Source organism: Aulostomus chinensis, chromosome 21 (assembly GCF_037954235.1).
Source record: "Aulostomus chinensis isolate RoL2024-O1b breed Wild chromosome 21, RoL_Achi_v1.0, whole genome shotgun sequence".
Lineage (NCBI taxonomy): Eukaryota > Metazoa > Chordata > Actinopteri > Syngnathiformes > Aulostomidae > Aulostomus > Aulostomus chinensis.
The window spans coordinates 25,483,708-25,498,292 of record NC_141340.1 but is presented as its reverse complement, the minus strand read 5'-3'; the positions used below and the strand labels follow the sequence as shown (position 1 = coordinate 25,498,292).

Sequence of the window (14,585 nt, the reverse complement as noted above, 5' to 3'; positions counted from 1 at the left end):
CATGCAGCAAAATGTATTGTTTTTTTATTTTGCAGGATGTCAGGATTGTTCCAGATAGGCGTGAGCCTGCAAGGGGTGTTCGAGAGCCCATTGCTTTTGAGAAATTCCCACCAGGCTATGAGGGTGTTGCTGATGCTAATGTACTTAAAGCAGCTGTGACGCTTGATAACAGGGCTGATAAAAGGGAGATCAGAGATTTGGATTTCTTTGCAGAATGTTTGTTCAATATCGCGCCATGCTTGGTCTAATGAGTTTGGCTTTAACCATTTTAGTACGTATTGCAATCTATTGGCCAAGTAGTAATTATAAAAATTTGGTAGTTCCAAGCCACCATAGTCTTTACTCTTTTGTAAAGTCTTTAAGCTTATAGTGGTGGCTTAGCTTTCCAGAGAAATTTGGAGATGTTAGAGTCGAGTGTTTTGAACCAAGTCCGGGGAGGTTGGGTCGGAACCATCGAGAAAACATAGTTGATTTTTGGCAAGATCATCATTTTTACTGTTGCTATTCTTCCCATAAGTGATATGGATAGTGTGCGCCACCGGGTGAGGTCGTCCTCTATTTCTTTGATTAGGGCGGTATGATTTAGCCGTGTCAAGTCAGACAATTTGGCAGAGATGTTGATGCCCAGGTATTTAATGTTTCCTGGCCGTAGTGGTGCGGCGAGCATACTCTGGAAACCTGAGTTGATGGGAAGAACAGTTGACTTGCTCCAACTAATAGAGTAGTCAGAAATGGTTGAGAATTTGTCAATGAGTGCTATCGTTTCAGGGAGAGATGATTGTGCATTCCGTAGGAAAAGTAATACATCATCAGCATAAGGGCTTATCTTATGGATCACATTTGTAGCATCAATTCCCTTGATGTTGTTGTTTTGCCGGACTGCAGCTGCGAGTGGCTCTATGAATATAGCAAAAAGGGAAGGGGAAAGTGGACAACCCTGTCTGGTTCCTCTTTGGAGAGAGAAGCTTGGAGAAGTTTGATCATTTGTTCTGACACAAGCACTGGGAGCGCGGTAAAATGTTTTGATCCAGTTCACAAAGTTATCTCCAAACCCAAACTTTTGTAATGTGGTGAGGAGAAAGTTCCAATTTACCCTGTCGAATGCTTTTTCTGCATCTAGGGAGACAATTATGGCATCCTTGCTCTGACTGTTACAGTCGTCTATCAGGTTGATAAGTCTATGTGTGTTGTTAGTAGAGTGCCGTCCTTTAATAAACCCGGTCTGGTCAGGATGTATTATGTGAGGTGTTACTTTTTCAAGCCTTCTAGCTAGCGCCTTGCTGATGACTTTAATATCTGCATTTATTAGTGATATTGGACGATAGCTTTATGGAAGTGCTGGGTCTTTGTCCGGTTTAAGGAGAAGGTTAATAATCGCACGGTTCATGTCGGGTGGCATGGTCGAGGTTTCCTGTATTTCAGTGAACATTTTGTAGAATATTGGTGCAAGCTCAGGCCAAAACTCTTTGTAGAATTCTGCAGGAAAGCCATCCGGTCCCGGGGCTTTCTTGTTTGGCATATGTTTAAGGGCTTCTTGAAGTTCCTCGATAGAAATAGGAGACTCCAGAGCCATTATTTGGTCTTGATTTAATTTTGGCAAGTCAAGTGTGCTTAGAAAGTTTTCAATGCAAGATTTGGATGGGTTAATCTCAGGTGAGTAAAGTTTTTTTTTATAGAATTCCCTAAAAATGTAATTGATTTCTTCTGGGTCACAGGTTGTTTCCCCATTGGAGTCCTTAATGGAGGATATTGTTGCTCTTTCTTTGTTCCGTTTTAGTTGGTTCGCTAAAAATCTGCTGGATTTATTGTTATGTTCAAAGTTCTCCAAGTGTAGTCTCTGCAGCTGAAATTGTGTTTCGATGTCGAGTAAATTATTTAGTTTTAGTTTTAATTCCCTTAATTCTCTCAGTAGGTGTTCCTCTTGGGAGGCAGCATAAGTTGTCTCCAAGGCTTTAATTTTTTCATTTAATTCTGTTTCGAGAGCTTTCTCCTGTTTTTTCTTATATGAAGAGTAAGATATTATTTTGCCCCGCATGCCTGCTTTTGCCGCCTGCCATAGCACACAGGCTGAGACATCAGGCTGGTCATTTATCTCACAGAATATTGTCCATTCCTCCTTAAAGAATTTAATAAAATTGGGGTCCTTGAGCAACGATGTATTAAATCTCCATTGTTTAGAAAGCGGTGTTCTAGTTTTTTTTGTGAGTGTCAGAGTGACTGGTGCCTGGTCGCTAATGACAATGGGGTGAATCTTGGTGTCAAAGACATCCTTCACAATTGAGTTGCTAATTAAAAAGTGGTCCAAACGAGAGGAGGAGTGGTGCACTGGTGAGTAGTAGGTGTATTCCTTAAGTGTGGGGTGGTGTGAGCGCCAAGCATCGCAAAGACCGAAATCACTCATGTACTGCTTTATTATGTCGGAAGATTGGCAGTTGCGCTGACTAGCTGCTCTACTGATTCTGTCCACTTGTGGGTTCAATACCAGGTTGAAGTCCCCTCCCACTATGAGTGCTGTGTCTGAGTGGGCTGAAAGTGCAGTGAAGAAGCTGTGGAAGAAGGAGGGGTCATCAACATTTGGACCATATATCCTGGCCATGCATACCTCTGTGTTGTGTGTGGCTATGGTGACTCTTACAAACCTACCTTCTGGGTCTACGATGGTGTTATTACAAGTGAACCTGACGTTTTTGTGAATCAGAATGGCTATGCCTCTTTGCTTGGTGTTATAACTCGCTGTGTATGTGTGCGGGGACAGCGGGCTTAACACATGCTTACCTGTTTTAGGTAGATGGGTTTCCTGTAATAGGACAATGTCTGCTTGTAAATTTTGTAGGTGTGTTAAAATTTTAAGCCGTTTTTCACGTGAGCCGATTCCACGTACATTCCAAGTGACAAACCGTAGTTTGTTCGTGTCTAAACTAATCTACTGAGTGTAAGTTGTAACAAGTAGGTGAGTGAGAGAGAGAATGTGTACCTGTATCTTTGTGCACGCGCGTGTGTGTGTGGTGGCGCCAGAGAGGATGAGAGTGCATGTGTGTGGCAAATGTAACAATATTATATCCCTGCACTACAAACCATATAAACATCACATTTAAAAATAACATGTAACACAGAACAACGAAAGGAAAGACAAAGGGGAGACATAAATACACACATAAATACTCACATAAATACACACTCGTGAGTAAACTCGGCATGTAGCAGTCTACCATGTGTGTTTTTATGTTTTAGGCTTAACACAGTATTAAGAGAGAAAGAAGAAAAAAAAACACAAAAAAACAACGAATGAGAGAAACTGGTGTTACCTTAATCCATGACCTTCATCATGCTAATACAATTCTCGGCTGAATCCGGTGAGTTCCGTGTGGAGAGAGGAGACGCGCTTTAGCAGAGCCAAGGGGTGATCTCCGGATCACGGAACAGCTGGCCGTTAACGTACAGTTTATCCACCGCGATGACAGCGCGGGATCCTCCGTCGATGAACCTCTTCCTTACAGGGAACAGGCGTTTGCGGCGCTCCAGCATCTCCTTAGGGAATTGATCGTTCACACTGAAGTCCATTCCTCTCAGTTCCCTGCCCCGGCTCTTCACCAGCTCCTTCTGCTTGAAGTGCTCGAACTTCGCAATGATGGGTCTGGGCCGCCGTTTCTCTGGTCTCTTCCCTCCAAGGCGATGCACCCGGTGGAAGGTGATGTTCTTCACGGTCTCCATCGGAAGTTTCAGCTGTTTGTGGAGGAAGTCTTTGATGGACATCTCGGGGTCTTCCTCCGTCTGCTCAGGTATGCCGGAGAATACCAGGTTGTCCCGCATGCTCCTAGCTTGGATGTCAAGGATAGCCTCTTTCATCCGCTTGTTCTCCACTGTAATCTCCGTCGCCCCCTCGGTGAGTGATTTAATGGAGGCTTTAAGGGCTTGATTTTCAGCGGCCAGTGAAGCCACCTGTTGCTGGCTGAATTCCAGTGACTCACAGAGAGCCTGGAACTCTCTGTGGAGGATTTCCACTAGAGAGAGTCTTGCATCGAAACTTGTCAGTTTTTTGTCTATTGATTCCAGAATGTCTCCGAAATCCTTATCGGGCAATGAGGGTGCGCTGGACGGTCGGCTTCTTTTAGGAAGTGGGGTCGTCACGTTGTCCGTCTTGCCCATGACGAGTTGGTGGTAGCACTCGTCGACGTACTCCTGCAGACTTTCCACTGTCTCTTCTTCCAGATTTATTTTGAGGATTGTTTGTGGATGAGAGAGTTGAAAATCGCTTTCCGTGGTTTGAGTTTCCGATTGATCTAACTGTGTGAATCGGCGTTTAAGGAGTTAGCTTGTTCTGGTATCTTCAGATGTGTGCCGCCATGTTGAATCACGCACAAGTGTGACGTTCACTCTGACATGCTCACAAGGTTCACTCTCCTAAGTTTGGAAATCTGAGCATGCTGTCTTCCTGATTGACTGGGCCAATAACTTCGCTTGTATCTGTACCTTCAGAAGAATCCTCACTACTCTTAGGAATATATTCCTCTCCACTGTCATCTGAGGTGAGGTCAAAAAGCTCATCTGAATCAAAATCAATCTGTCTGTTCACCTTCAGAAAAGAAAAAGTAAATTCAATTAAAGTCAGCACATGATTAAACACTTTCCACAGGCACATAACTCAAGATGCAAACTATCAGTAATTAAATTTCATGCACGTTTTAATCTCTTCTCTACATAGTGTGTTGCTTACTTGTATGCTTTTGGTCCTCCTCAACCTTGGAATATAATCTCTGTCCTGGTCGGTGATGCTAGGTCCAGACTCAAACTCAGAAGTCGGACATGTCTAGAGTGTCCAAAAGACATGTAATTTGCATTTGTACCAATGTACAAAAAGAAAGAACATGAACAAACCACCATACATGTAAATGCTCAAAAATGTATTAACATTACTTTACCTGGCAGCTTCCATTCAACTGGGAAGGACTTGTGCATGGACTCAGATTCGTCAGAATCTGTGTAATCTACAAGTGTAACTTTGTCAGTTGCAGGAAAGAGTTCTGGTTCATCTGAACCCTATAAGAAAAAAAAGTGAAGAAATGATATATATGACAACAAAATACGCAAACATATACATCTGTATAAAAACTGACGTGTAGAAAAACTAACCAAGACATTGTCATATTGTTCAAAAAACTAACATGTACTTTACCATGGTGGCATTAAAGTAATTTGAATATATGGCAAAGACACGGCATGACAAAAACTATTCGTGAATATTGCTATTTGAGGTGGAAACTATAGATTTGTAGATAATTACTCATATGACTGTAAAATCCATGTCAGCAGCCATCACTTTAGTGTCCTGTTTACAAAAGCATTTGGGTTAACTGGCAGTACTGAATACACCTGGAAAATATTTCCTGTATCTGACTTAAAATCAAAGTTACTTTTGATAGGTTCAAGTTGGCTGTGATTCTGTCTTACATAGGTTGCCTGCTGTAGGAATACTGTAATGATTACAGATGAAAAAAGGCAGAGGTGAAGTATGACAGGACTGAATTTATGTGTGACCAAAAGCTGGTATGATGGGGACTATCATTAAATCTGTATGATATCATCTACCTACGATGGTCCCAACAATTAAGAGAAACCAGACAAGTGTGTGACGGTCCCCATTAAATCACAAAAACCAGAGTGTGCTTGGCACCGTACTTGACGTCAGAGCTGTAAAGATCTAAAGTAAAACCAAAGAGTATTCACAAGTGTAACTCTTGCACACATTTGACTAAAACTAGAAACAAAAGAAGGGTTTAAAAACAACAGATTATTACCATCATCTGGGAGACTGAAGATCTCTGCGCAGTGTGCTCTGCTGTTCTGGAGACTTCAGTGTCCAAAGACTCAGTCATAGAAGATTGTCCTTCGGCCTGGAATGATAATTCATAATCATTATGGAGTAGCTCGTCAACAGAAACAAGTTAGTTTAAGAGACAAAATGGGAAGGAAAACATCTGTGATATTTATGTTTGAACCGTCCTTTATCTGATTCCAAATCGTCTTTTCTCTGATTCCAAATCGTCTTTTCTCTGATTCCAGTCACAAGAGTGTAGCCTGTTATAGCACTGTAGTCACCATTACAGTTGGTGACTACTATTACAGAAACCAAAGAGTATTCACAAGTGTAACTCTTGCACACATTTGACTAAAACTAGAAACACCAGACATTGTACATTATTAATATGTTGTAGTATTAAATAAATGAATGGAAGTTGCGTTAGTGTCAATCTGTAAAACTGTAAAACATTCACATTCATTAACCTTTCTTTCCATGAATGACAATTTTTCACACTCGCATTCAGTGACTCATTTATGACAAACCTGTTTCCTCCATGGCCAGTCAGTTCCACCATAGTCATATGACATCTCTTCTCCTGCATGAATGTCCCTTAGAGCAAATAGACAGAGGTGTGGTTTGCCCTCAGTTATGATCCTCTTCATTTTGCAGTTTGGATGCTCGTGGTCATCATTAACGAGTCGTCCAAAGCTGTCATCTTCTTGAGCTGCATCAACACTTTAGAAAGGCAGCAAATAAGTGATTCGCCTCAAAAAATTTAATCACTGATTGTAATTTAATACCAGTTCTTAAAAAGAGAGCTTCAGATACACAAGACAGGCCACTTACTAATGGTTATAATTGCTAACTAGTTGACCATTCAAAAATCTAAAACTTAATGTAAAAGCCTTCCCACCATGTTTTTTCTTGCCAGTAGAAGTCAAACATGAAAACAACACATCTACTGTGATATGCCCTCCTCCGCCTTAGAGATTCTTCAGAATGTATTAGTTCCCCTCTGTACTCCACCACAAAGTCTCCTTTTCTGAAATGGACCTTGGCAAACACACCTCGCCCTAGTGCACAAGCAGATATTGTTAAAAGCTTTACAGTTGTGGTATTTTTTTGTATCCCTATTAGCTGCATAAACAGGGGATCTAAGACATCAATAATCATCATGAACAGATATCATTAATAAAAGGTTATAACTACAATAACACCCCAAATATAATAATTTCAAACTTTGGTTTGTGCATCCGCATCCAGTCAGGCCACCAGACCAGAGCTAATGTCCTTGATAGATAGATAGATCCTTTTTCATCCCCAAATTCAAAATGCACTGCTAATTTCTGTGCAACTTTCCATGTCTTCTCTTCACTAAACAAGGGTACAATTAAGCGGTAAGAATAAACACATGCACACATACTGTACCTTTAAAAGAGTTAATGTATCGAACTTCCAAGGCTGCTGTCTTGTCAAGGGCCTTGACAGCATGTTCTATTGCATCCTGTCATGGTGGTTTCCTGCATCTCCTTGACATTGCAAATCCTAAAATAAAATAAAATGCTTAGATATTTTTAGACAGCCTCATAAATCTTTTCATAAAAATTCTTTGTTAGCTTTAACAACCAAATGTAGACCACCAGAGTGTAACACTTTAATATACAAGGTTCAAACTTCAAACAATGCAATCAGAAAATGAACCACTCCATATACCAAATCTAAATTGGAAAAAAAAATGGCAACATGCTGAGCCACTCCACACCGCACCTGTCCCTCACTCAACAATAACAAATCAGCCTAAATTTGGGTTAAAAAACTCTAAACCAGTGTTTCTCAAAGTCAGTTTTTGAGTACTACTGCCCTGCATGTTTTAGATGTCTTCAACAAGTCTGATTCAAATGAATGGATTGTTATCAGGCTTGAACCATATTTCTCTCATTCAGCTTTGCTTTCTCTCAACACCTGCTCCCTCTCCTGCTCCTGTTGTCAGCTAGCTCTGCTATCAGCTCACTCGCGCACACTCTTTCCCAAATATTCAGTGTGTTGCGCTCTCTCTTCCAAATTCAGCATGTCGGATCCTGACAGCCTTGCAGATACCTAAATCAGACCCAGGACTGCTGGCAATGGCTATTTCTGGGGGGTTTACCCGCATTTAAAAACCCTACATATATACACTAATTTTGGTGTAAAAAAGGGTATAAGACATGCAGGGCAGTGACGCTCGAGGACCGAGTTTGAGAAACACTGGTCCAAACAACCTTATAACAGTTTACACACTACCTAATTGAGAAATGATGGACTCCCTTTACAAAGGGCTTCATAATATTAAACTGGGTGCTTCACTTTCCACTTTCAAACTTATACCACTAACATGAGGCATAGCCCTCATGTTAAACTTGAAAAAGAATACAAAAAAACTTCATTGTGTCCCATTTATCGTGCTACTTTATGCTTTACTGATTCAAAATAAAATGAAACCAACTTTTTTTTTAGCCAGACACGTGCCTGCTGTTCCTAACAACTTCGAGCCGATTAGCCAATTAGCTTAGCTAGCTAACGTTGTTAGCTTAGTTAGCTAGCTGGCATTATCATTCATGAGTAAAGAAATTGTGGTCCGTGCACAAACTTTCTTGTCTTTTGACTTTTTAAAAACAGAAACACTCCTGTTATTTGTAAGAAATTGTAACATTTATTTTAATATTTTTATGTTAACCGAAGCTATCTAGCTAGCTCACGTTCAGGTAAATGTGAGCTTTTATGGTTACCTGTTTAAAAAAAACAAAAACATTTCTTCATGGTTTGACCACATTTAGACCACATTTAAATCATATAAAACAAGCTCAGTTCACTGAAATAAATCCTAATGTTGTGCCAGCACAACTTACCTTTTTATTAACGCTGCTCTGGCTGCTGTGCTGACATTGAAAGGCGAGACTGCCGCTTCTCCTCTCTCCTCCGTAGTTCCAGCCAAGGAGCGCTTGTTTCGTATTATGAGCACGTCTTGTAAGGGTGGTTATACTGTTATAGATAAAACTTAACAACTCCGCCCACCGGGCATGTCACGAAAACCGTATCAAGGCAATCCAATCTGTTCATTCAATACAAACGAAACTTTTTATCCATAAAGAGTTTTCCCCAATTTTTCTTGATTATATATACATATTCCTCATTAATATGGCGTATGAGACATTATACCCCTGACTTGGAAGTTAGGATAATTAAGCACTAGTTTATCTTATAAGCAGGGGTGCACATAAGTGGTCCGCATGCGCGCATGCGTAAGGAACCTGGACAAATGCGCTCGGCTTCAAAGGCTTTTATACGCTTTTGCGTACCGACTGCTACCGAGCGCGGGGAAAAGCACTTCTCAAATTGTCAAAGAGACAGGCCCCGCTAAGTAATTATTTTCGTGTTCCGTGTTTCGTGTCCCCGCGCTCGGTAGCGCTCATGTGCACCCCTGCTTATAAGCTTGTTTGCACACGCCAGCATGTCACTGCGTTGCTATGGTGCGACTTCGTCTGCAGTCAGGAGGAGCGGAGTCAGATAATACTGGTGTGTGCAGTGACCACTTTATCAAAGGTAACATAATTTATATGGATATGTTTATGAAGCTAACTGTTTCCTTACATTGTAACGTTAAAGTTATATAATCTAAGCTAGCACAGTATGGGCTATCTTCCATCTCGTCCATTCGGCTTTTCTTGCGAACCACCATCTGGCCCCAATAAAACAGTTAGCTAAAATCCATTAAAATATTCTGATTAGGGAAGGTAATCGAATGGATAAATTAAGTAAAATAGAATATAGTTGTGTAAAAACAATAAAACATTCCAATTAGGGTAGACAATTTGATAAATATATTAAATGATTAATGATTAACAAATAACCAGTTGTAAATACGTAGTGCAGATACAATAAATCTATGTTTAACCAGTATTCAGTGCGAATAATCCGTCTCTGACTGCATGTCCCTGTCTGGTGTCCGTACAATGCCACAAAGACAAGTAAATGTGCTTGCACATGCGCAGGAGAGCCAAGTGTGTGTGAGTTGTGTGCTTGTGCATTACCAACTCCTACCACTAGGTGCCGGTACTGAGTTACCTCTCCTAAGCACATATAAGCACACAAAGTTGGTTTCTGTGCATTGTAGGGATACCCCTGAAAATGTGACAGGGCATCCCTGTGACCTTCTTTTCACTGAATTCAAGGTTTTTTTTGTGGGTTTTTGGTTCCCACAAAAATTTTGGTCCCCACGCTGTGACTGTGTATTCAGGTTTTGAGCCCCACAATGTGATAAAGACATACACACACACACATACACACACACACACACACACACACACACACACACACACTCACTCACTCACTCACACACACTCACTCACTCACACACACACACACACACACACACACACACTCACAGTCACACAATAAAAGCCAACAGCCTCAGCGGGGAGGTACGCGCTCTTTTCCAATGTTTGTGATGTACATATTAAGAATATGTATGTTGAGAAATGGCGTGTTTTTGGTGTTGAACTTTGAGCTCAAATAAACTCTTGGAAAGGCGAATGATTGGATTTTCTCATCTTTCAGTCCAGCACCTTTGAAGTTCTCTCTGGCTTTGCTTCTGAAACTGTCACTGGCTCCTCTGTTCACACTGGGTTCCACGTTGACCACTGAAGGAACTCGTTCTAAGAAAGAAGTGCAGATGACAGATTTATTTATTTATATTTTTGAAAAGCTTCACGTACCCCTGGAGGACCTCCACGTCCCTCCATTTGAGGACCAGTGCACGACTACATGTCTCTGTCCCGCTCACACTTTGGAAGGGTTCCTTTCTCCAGTTGTAACTTGCATTGAGCAGATTGTTTCCATGTTTGTTACTCCTACGTTTGATGTGCAGTATATAATTTATCTCGGAGAAATAATTCTGACAAAGGTATCATAGAATGAGGCAAACACCACGGACTACAGCGCAGCACTTCATTAGCATGACAAACCAGCAGATCATTTTCAGATGGAGGCAAAATTGCACGTATTATTGTTCCTTACATCACCTTGAGTCAGAATCAATGGTTTTTCTACTCTGGACGCTATTTTTTTATTTGAAACAATGTATTACACATGTCCCATTTCAGACAGAAACAATTCTAATGAACATGGAATGAATTCATAAATGTCACATTGGCTTTAAAAAGATGTTAAAATAATTCCAGAGAAGAGTTAATTGAACAAGCAGCTATTTAGGCTGAAAAAATTGAAATCAATTAAGTTAATAGATGAGTAGAAAAGACTAGAAGACATTTAACTTTCCTAAAAAGGTATCTTCTCAATCAAATAACCTGGCGTGACTGTCCCATGGTCGCCACCGGGGAAACAACCGTTTCTCAGGTGGCCCACGTGACTCACCCCTGCTTTTATTCTCTTATTTTCCGTTTCTATTGTCAGACAGTCAAACAAGTGTGGAGTACTGATTGAAACGAGGCCCATTCAGGTGTTCACCTGTTAACCATAACTACCTGGAAGCTCTGCTCTGAGCACGTTCTCAAACCGAGCTCTGAGACACGCCCACTGACTCTCCTCTGCCTGTCACTCAACAGAGTACCGAGAGGCTGCTGGGGAGAACAATCTCACCCTGGCGGACCGCCACCAGCGACACTTTTCAACTTAGAGTTGCTGGTTTGGTCTCGAGGCACTAAATCCTTAACAGCGTCTGAAAAGTCGCTAAATCTCGCGACCAAATGAACTGAGAACCCTGGGCTGCAGAACCGCTCCAAGCGGAAATGCTGATTTGATTGGCTGGAAGCGTCACGTGGGCGCTGCGCGGGCTCGAGGCAGAGAAGTGCTGGGCTCATACGGTGACGACAGACATGCACGCGCCCAACTTTCAACCCACGAGCATGCGATCCCAAGGTAGGGGGGATACCTAATTTTTCCAATAAATGTTAACCATTTCCAGGACATTTGTCCTTTTTTAATCATTTTCCATGACTGGAAAACTGTTGACCAGTTTTCCAGGTTTTCCAGGACACGTGAGAACCCTGTAGTGAATAGAACTGTCCTTGGGGATGAATCAAGTATTCTGTTCACGATTCTGATTCCAGAATTTGCTGTTTTATTTCATTGTTTCACCATGTGATTTTTATTGAACATAGGATTCATGGCGGGAGTGATGAAGTCAATAAGTAGGAGTAAGGATGAGTCATTTTCTGTGCTTGGGGCGAGTCCTCAATGGCTGTCTGTGTCCCACAACATGGTCTCACAGCAACAACAAAATCATTGGTGAATGAATGATAAATATAGCAACTTCTGATCAACCCCTATTGATTTCTTGACACCAATTCTGCGAATGTTATATGTCCATCACAACCCACCCCCTCCAAGATAATGGTGTACCTGCTGGTCCCGATACTTCAGTATCATTTCTATACTGACAGTATTTTAGCATTTTTAGGAATAGAAGCTTGTCCTCATAGGGAAGCCTGTGTGGAGTACCAGGGGCAGGAGAGGTGATAGCCCTGATAGGGAATCCTGCATGGAGTACCAGGGGCACTGGGCTGCTCCAGACGCTCAGCTCAGATCTCAGCTGCTTGCTCTGCTGATTCCTGCTTGAAGGTGGAGGGAGTTCCCTCAACCACTGGGAGCCTCTGGCCAGAGGGACTCTTCTGCCACACAATGGTCGTGTCCTGCACCCCCAGGTGTGACAGCAGGGCGTGGAACAGAAGCTTGTCCTCATAGGGAAGCCTGCGTGGAGTACCGGGGGCACTGGTGGGGGGTCCCCTGGCTGAGGGGAGCTCTGAGGAGGGCTTGGGAACAGGCATGGCAACTGGTCAGTCGCCCGAGAGGCATTTGAACTGTTTTTTGTTCCTGGCAGAAATCCCTTTCTATCTCTCAAAAAAAATCACTTCTCTGGTGAGTCCAACTGACTCGTCAGCTCCGATGACAAATTGTCAATGACCTTGTGCATCTGCTGACCTCTGGTGGCCGCCTCAAGAGACACATTTTTGAGCTGCCCTGCCAAGGAGTCAAGCTCATGACTCACTTTCCCTTCCAGCGCCTGTTTTTCTGCTGGGATTCAAGGTCAAGGGCTCCATCCACCGTCGATTCTTTTCCCCTCCCATTAGGGTAACCTGTCTGTAGCAATGGACTTCAGAGAACGTTAGCAACCTCTGTGCACTGCGCCTCAGCGTGTGCTGACTCCACTCTGTGATTTTGGCCAACCACTTTGAGGCTGAGTTGCTGTTGTTCCCAGTTGCTTCCACTCGGTGATAAAACCAGTAACAGTTGAGCGGGGAATATTTAGAACGCCTGAATTCACTGAGCTCATGAGAGCATGGAAGTAGGCAGGAAGGTGGAGCAGATCCAGGATCCGTGGGGACGGACGTCTGCTTTGACCTGTGTATTCAGGAACCTTTGTAAATACGCCCGTCTGTTCCGAGGATGGCAACCTTTCCGTGTCTTTGGTGAACAGTCCCATTTTTCACTTTTCTAGACTGTATGGGCTGAGGCGAGGGTTCCATCTTCTTCTTGGCAGGCTGCTTCATGCCAGCGTGCTGACCGGTCACAGCACTCTTGATTTTGGGTGCCTGTGTGTCAGGGACGGCGTGGCTTTGATTGGGCTTTGGGGTGTGGAGGGCACGGGAGTGGATGAGCTTGCGCTGGGGGGGTCTACTGGCTGAGGGGAGCTCTGAGGTGGGCTTGGGAACAGGCATGGCAACTGGTCGGTCGCATGAAAGGCATTTCAGTTGTTTCTTAATCCCAGCGGCAACCACTTTCTCTGGTGCTTCCTGAGCCTGCAGCTTCTTCTGGATTGTCTTCCAACGATCCTCCTGCTGCTTCTTCACAGAGTCCAACTGACTCGTCAGCTCCGATGACAAATTGTCAATGACCTTGTGCATCTGCTGATCTCTGGTGGCCGCCTCAAGAGACACGTTTTTGAGCTGCTCTGCCAAGGAGTCAAGCTCATGACTCACTTTCCCTTCCAGTGTCTGTTTTTCTGCTTTAATTTGACTCTCCACGACCCGCTTGTCTGCCTTTTTCTTCTCCAGCTGGTTCATTGTCTTGTACAGGTTGTCGATGTCGGCCTGTTGCTCTCTGCTGTCGTTTTGCAGACGCTTGTTAGTCTCATGTAGATTTTCCCACTGGGATTCAAGGTTGAAAATGTTGCTCTTTGTGTGATTCGCTTGACCCACGTCCTCATCTTGATGGCGTTGCTGTCTCATTTTTTCTTCACTTAAAGCAATTTCAGCCATCAGCTGCTTCTCCAGTTCCTCCACAGAGTTGCAGAGGTCATTTATTTGTTCTTGAAGCTCTTTATAGGCTTTGGCTGAAGAAACTGCCTCAGACTTTTCCATGTGTTCACGGTCATGAATGAGCTCTCTGAGGTGTTCCAGCTGAGCCCGGTCCACCTTTCCCTCCTCCAGGGCTGCAACACGAACTTGCAGACTCTCGATCCCTTTTTCCAAGTTGAGTATGGCCGACTCTACAGCAGTCTGCCGGTTAGAGCAACTCAGTTCCTCCGGTTTAGGGTACCTCCGCATCCTGTCTCTCAGACGGTTCACGGTTTTCTCCAAGGCATCTACACGATGGCAGCACTTCTCGACCATCGGGAGCGATTCTGATTCAACTGTTTTCCCCAGCTCCTGTATCTCACTCCTCATGCTGTTGTTGAGCTTGTGGAGCTCCTGGATTTGAAGTTGCTGCTCCGAGGTGACCTGCTCCAGACGCTTGATCTCAGCTACATGCTCTGCTGATTCCTGCTTGATGGTGGAGGGAGTTCCCTCAA

General features: G+C 43.1%; 1 protein-coding gene across 3 annotated transcripts; it reads right to left on the bottom strand.

Annotated features, from left to right (window-relative positions):
* Window positions 1-1,204: 1,204 nt before the first annotated feature.
* On the bottom strand, window positions 1,205-13,548 carry LOC147242116 (uncharacterized). 3 transcript variants are annotated; one of them, XR_015110951.1, is made up of 6 exons: window positions 6,343-13,548; window positions 5,796-5,891; window positions 4,920-5,037; window positions 4,715-4,807; window positions 3,306-4,573; window positions 1,205-2,546 (listed from the first exon to the last, which is right to left on the bottom strand). XR_015110951.1 is itself a non-coding variant. In XM_086191724.1 (5 exons), the coding sequence occupies exon 5, from the start codon at window positions 4,144-4,146 to the stop codon at window positions 3,385-3,387; it is 762 nt and encodes a 253-aa protein (XP_086047850.1). In that variant the 5' UTR covers window positions 4,147-4,573; window positions 4,715-4,807; window positions 4,920-5,037; window positions 5,796-5,891; window positions 6,343-13,548; the 3' UTR covers window positions 1,205-3,384. The 3 variants fall into 3 exon arrangements, 1 of the variants encoding a protein (XP_086047850.1); XR_015110952.1 differs by having other exon boundaries at window positions 1,205-4,573; window positions 6,343-7,345; window positions 8,686-13,548; XM_086191724.1 differs by having other exon boundaries at window positions 1,205-4,573.
* Between the last annotated feature and the right edge of the window lie 1,037 nt (window positions 13,549-14,585).

What these genes read in the sequence shown, in the direction of transcription:
- LOC147242116 (XM_086191724.1), bottom strand. Translation starts at nt 4,146, where the DNA reads ATGGGCAAGACGGACAACGTGACGACCCCACTTCCTAAAAGAAGCCGA.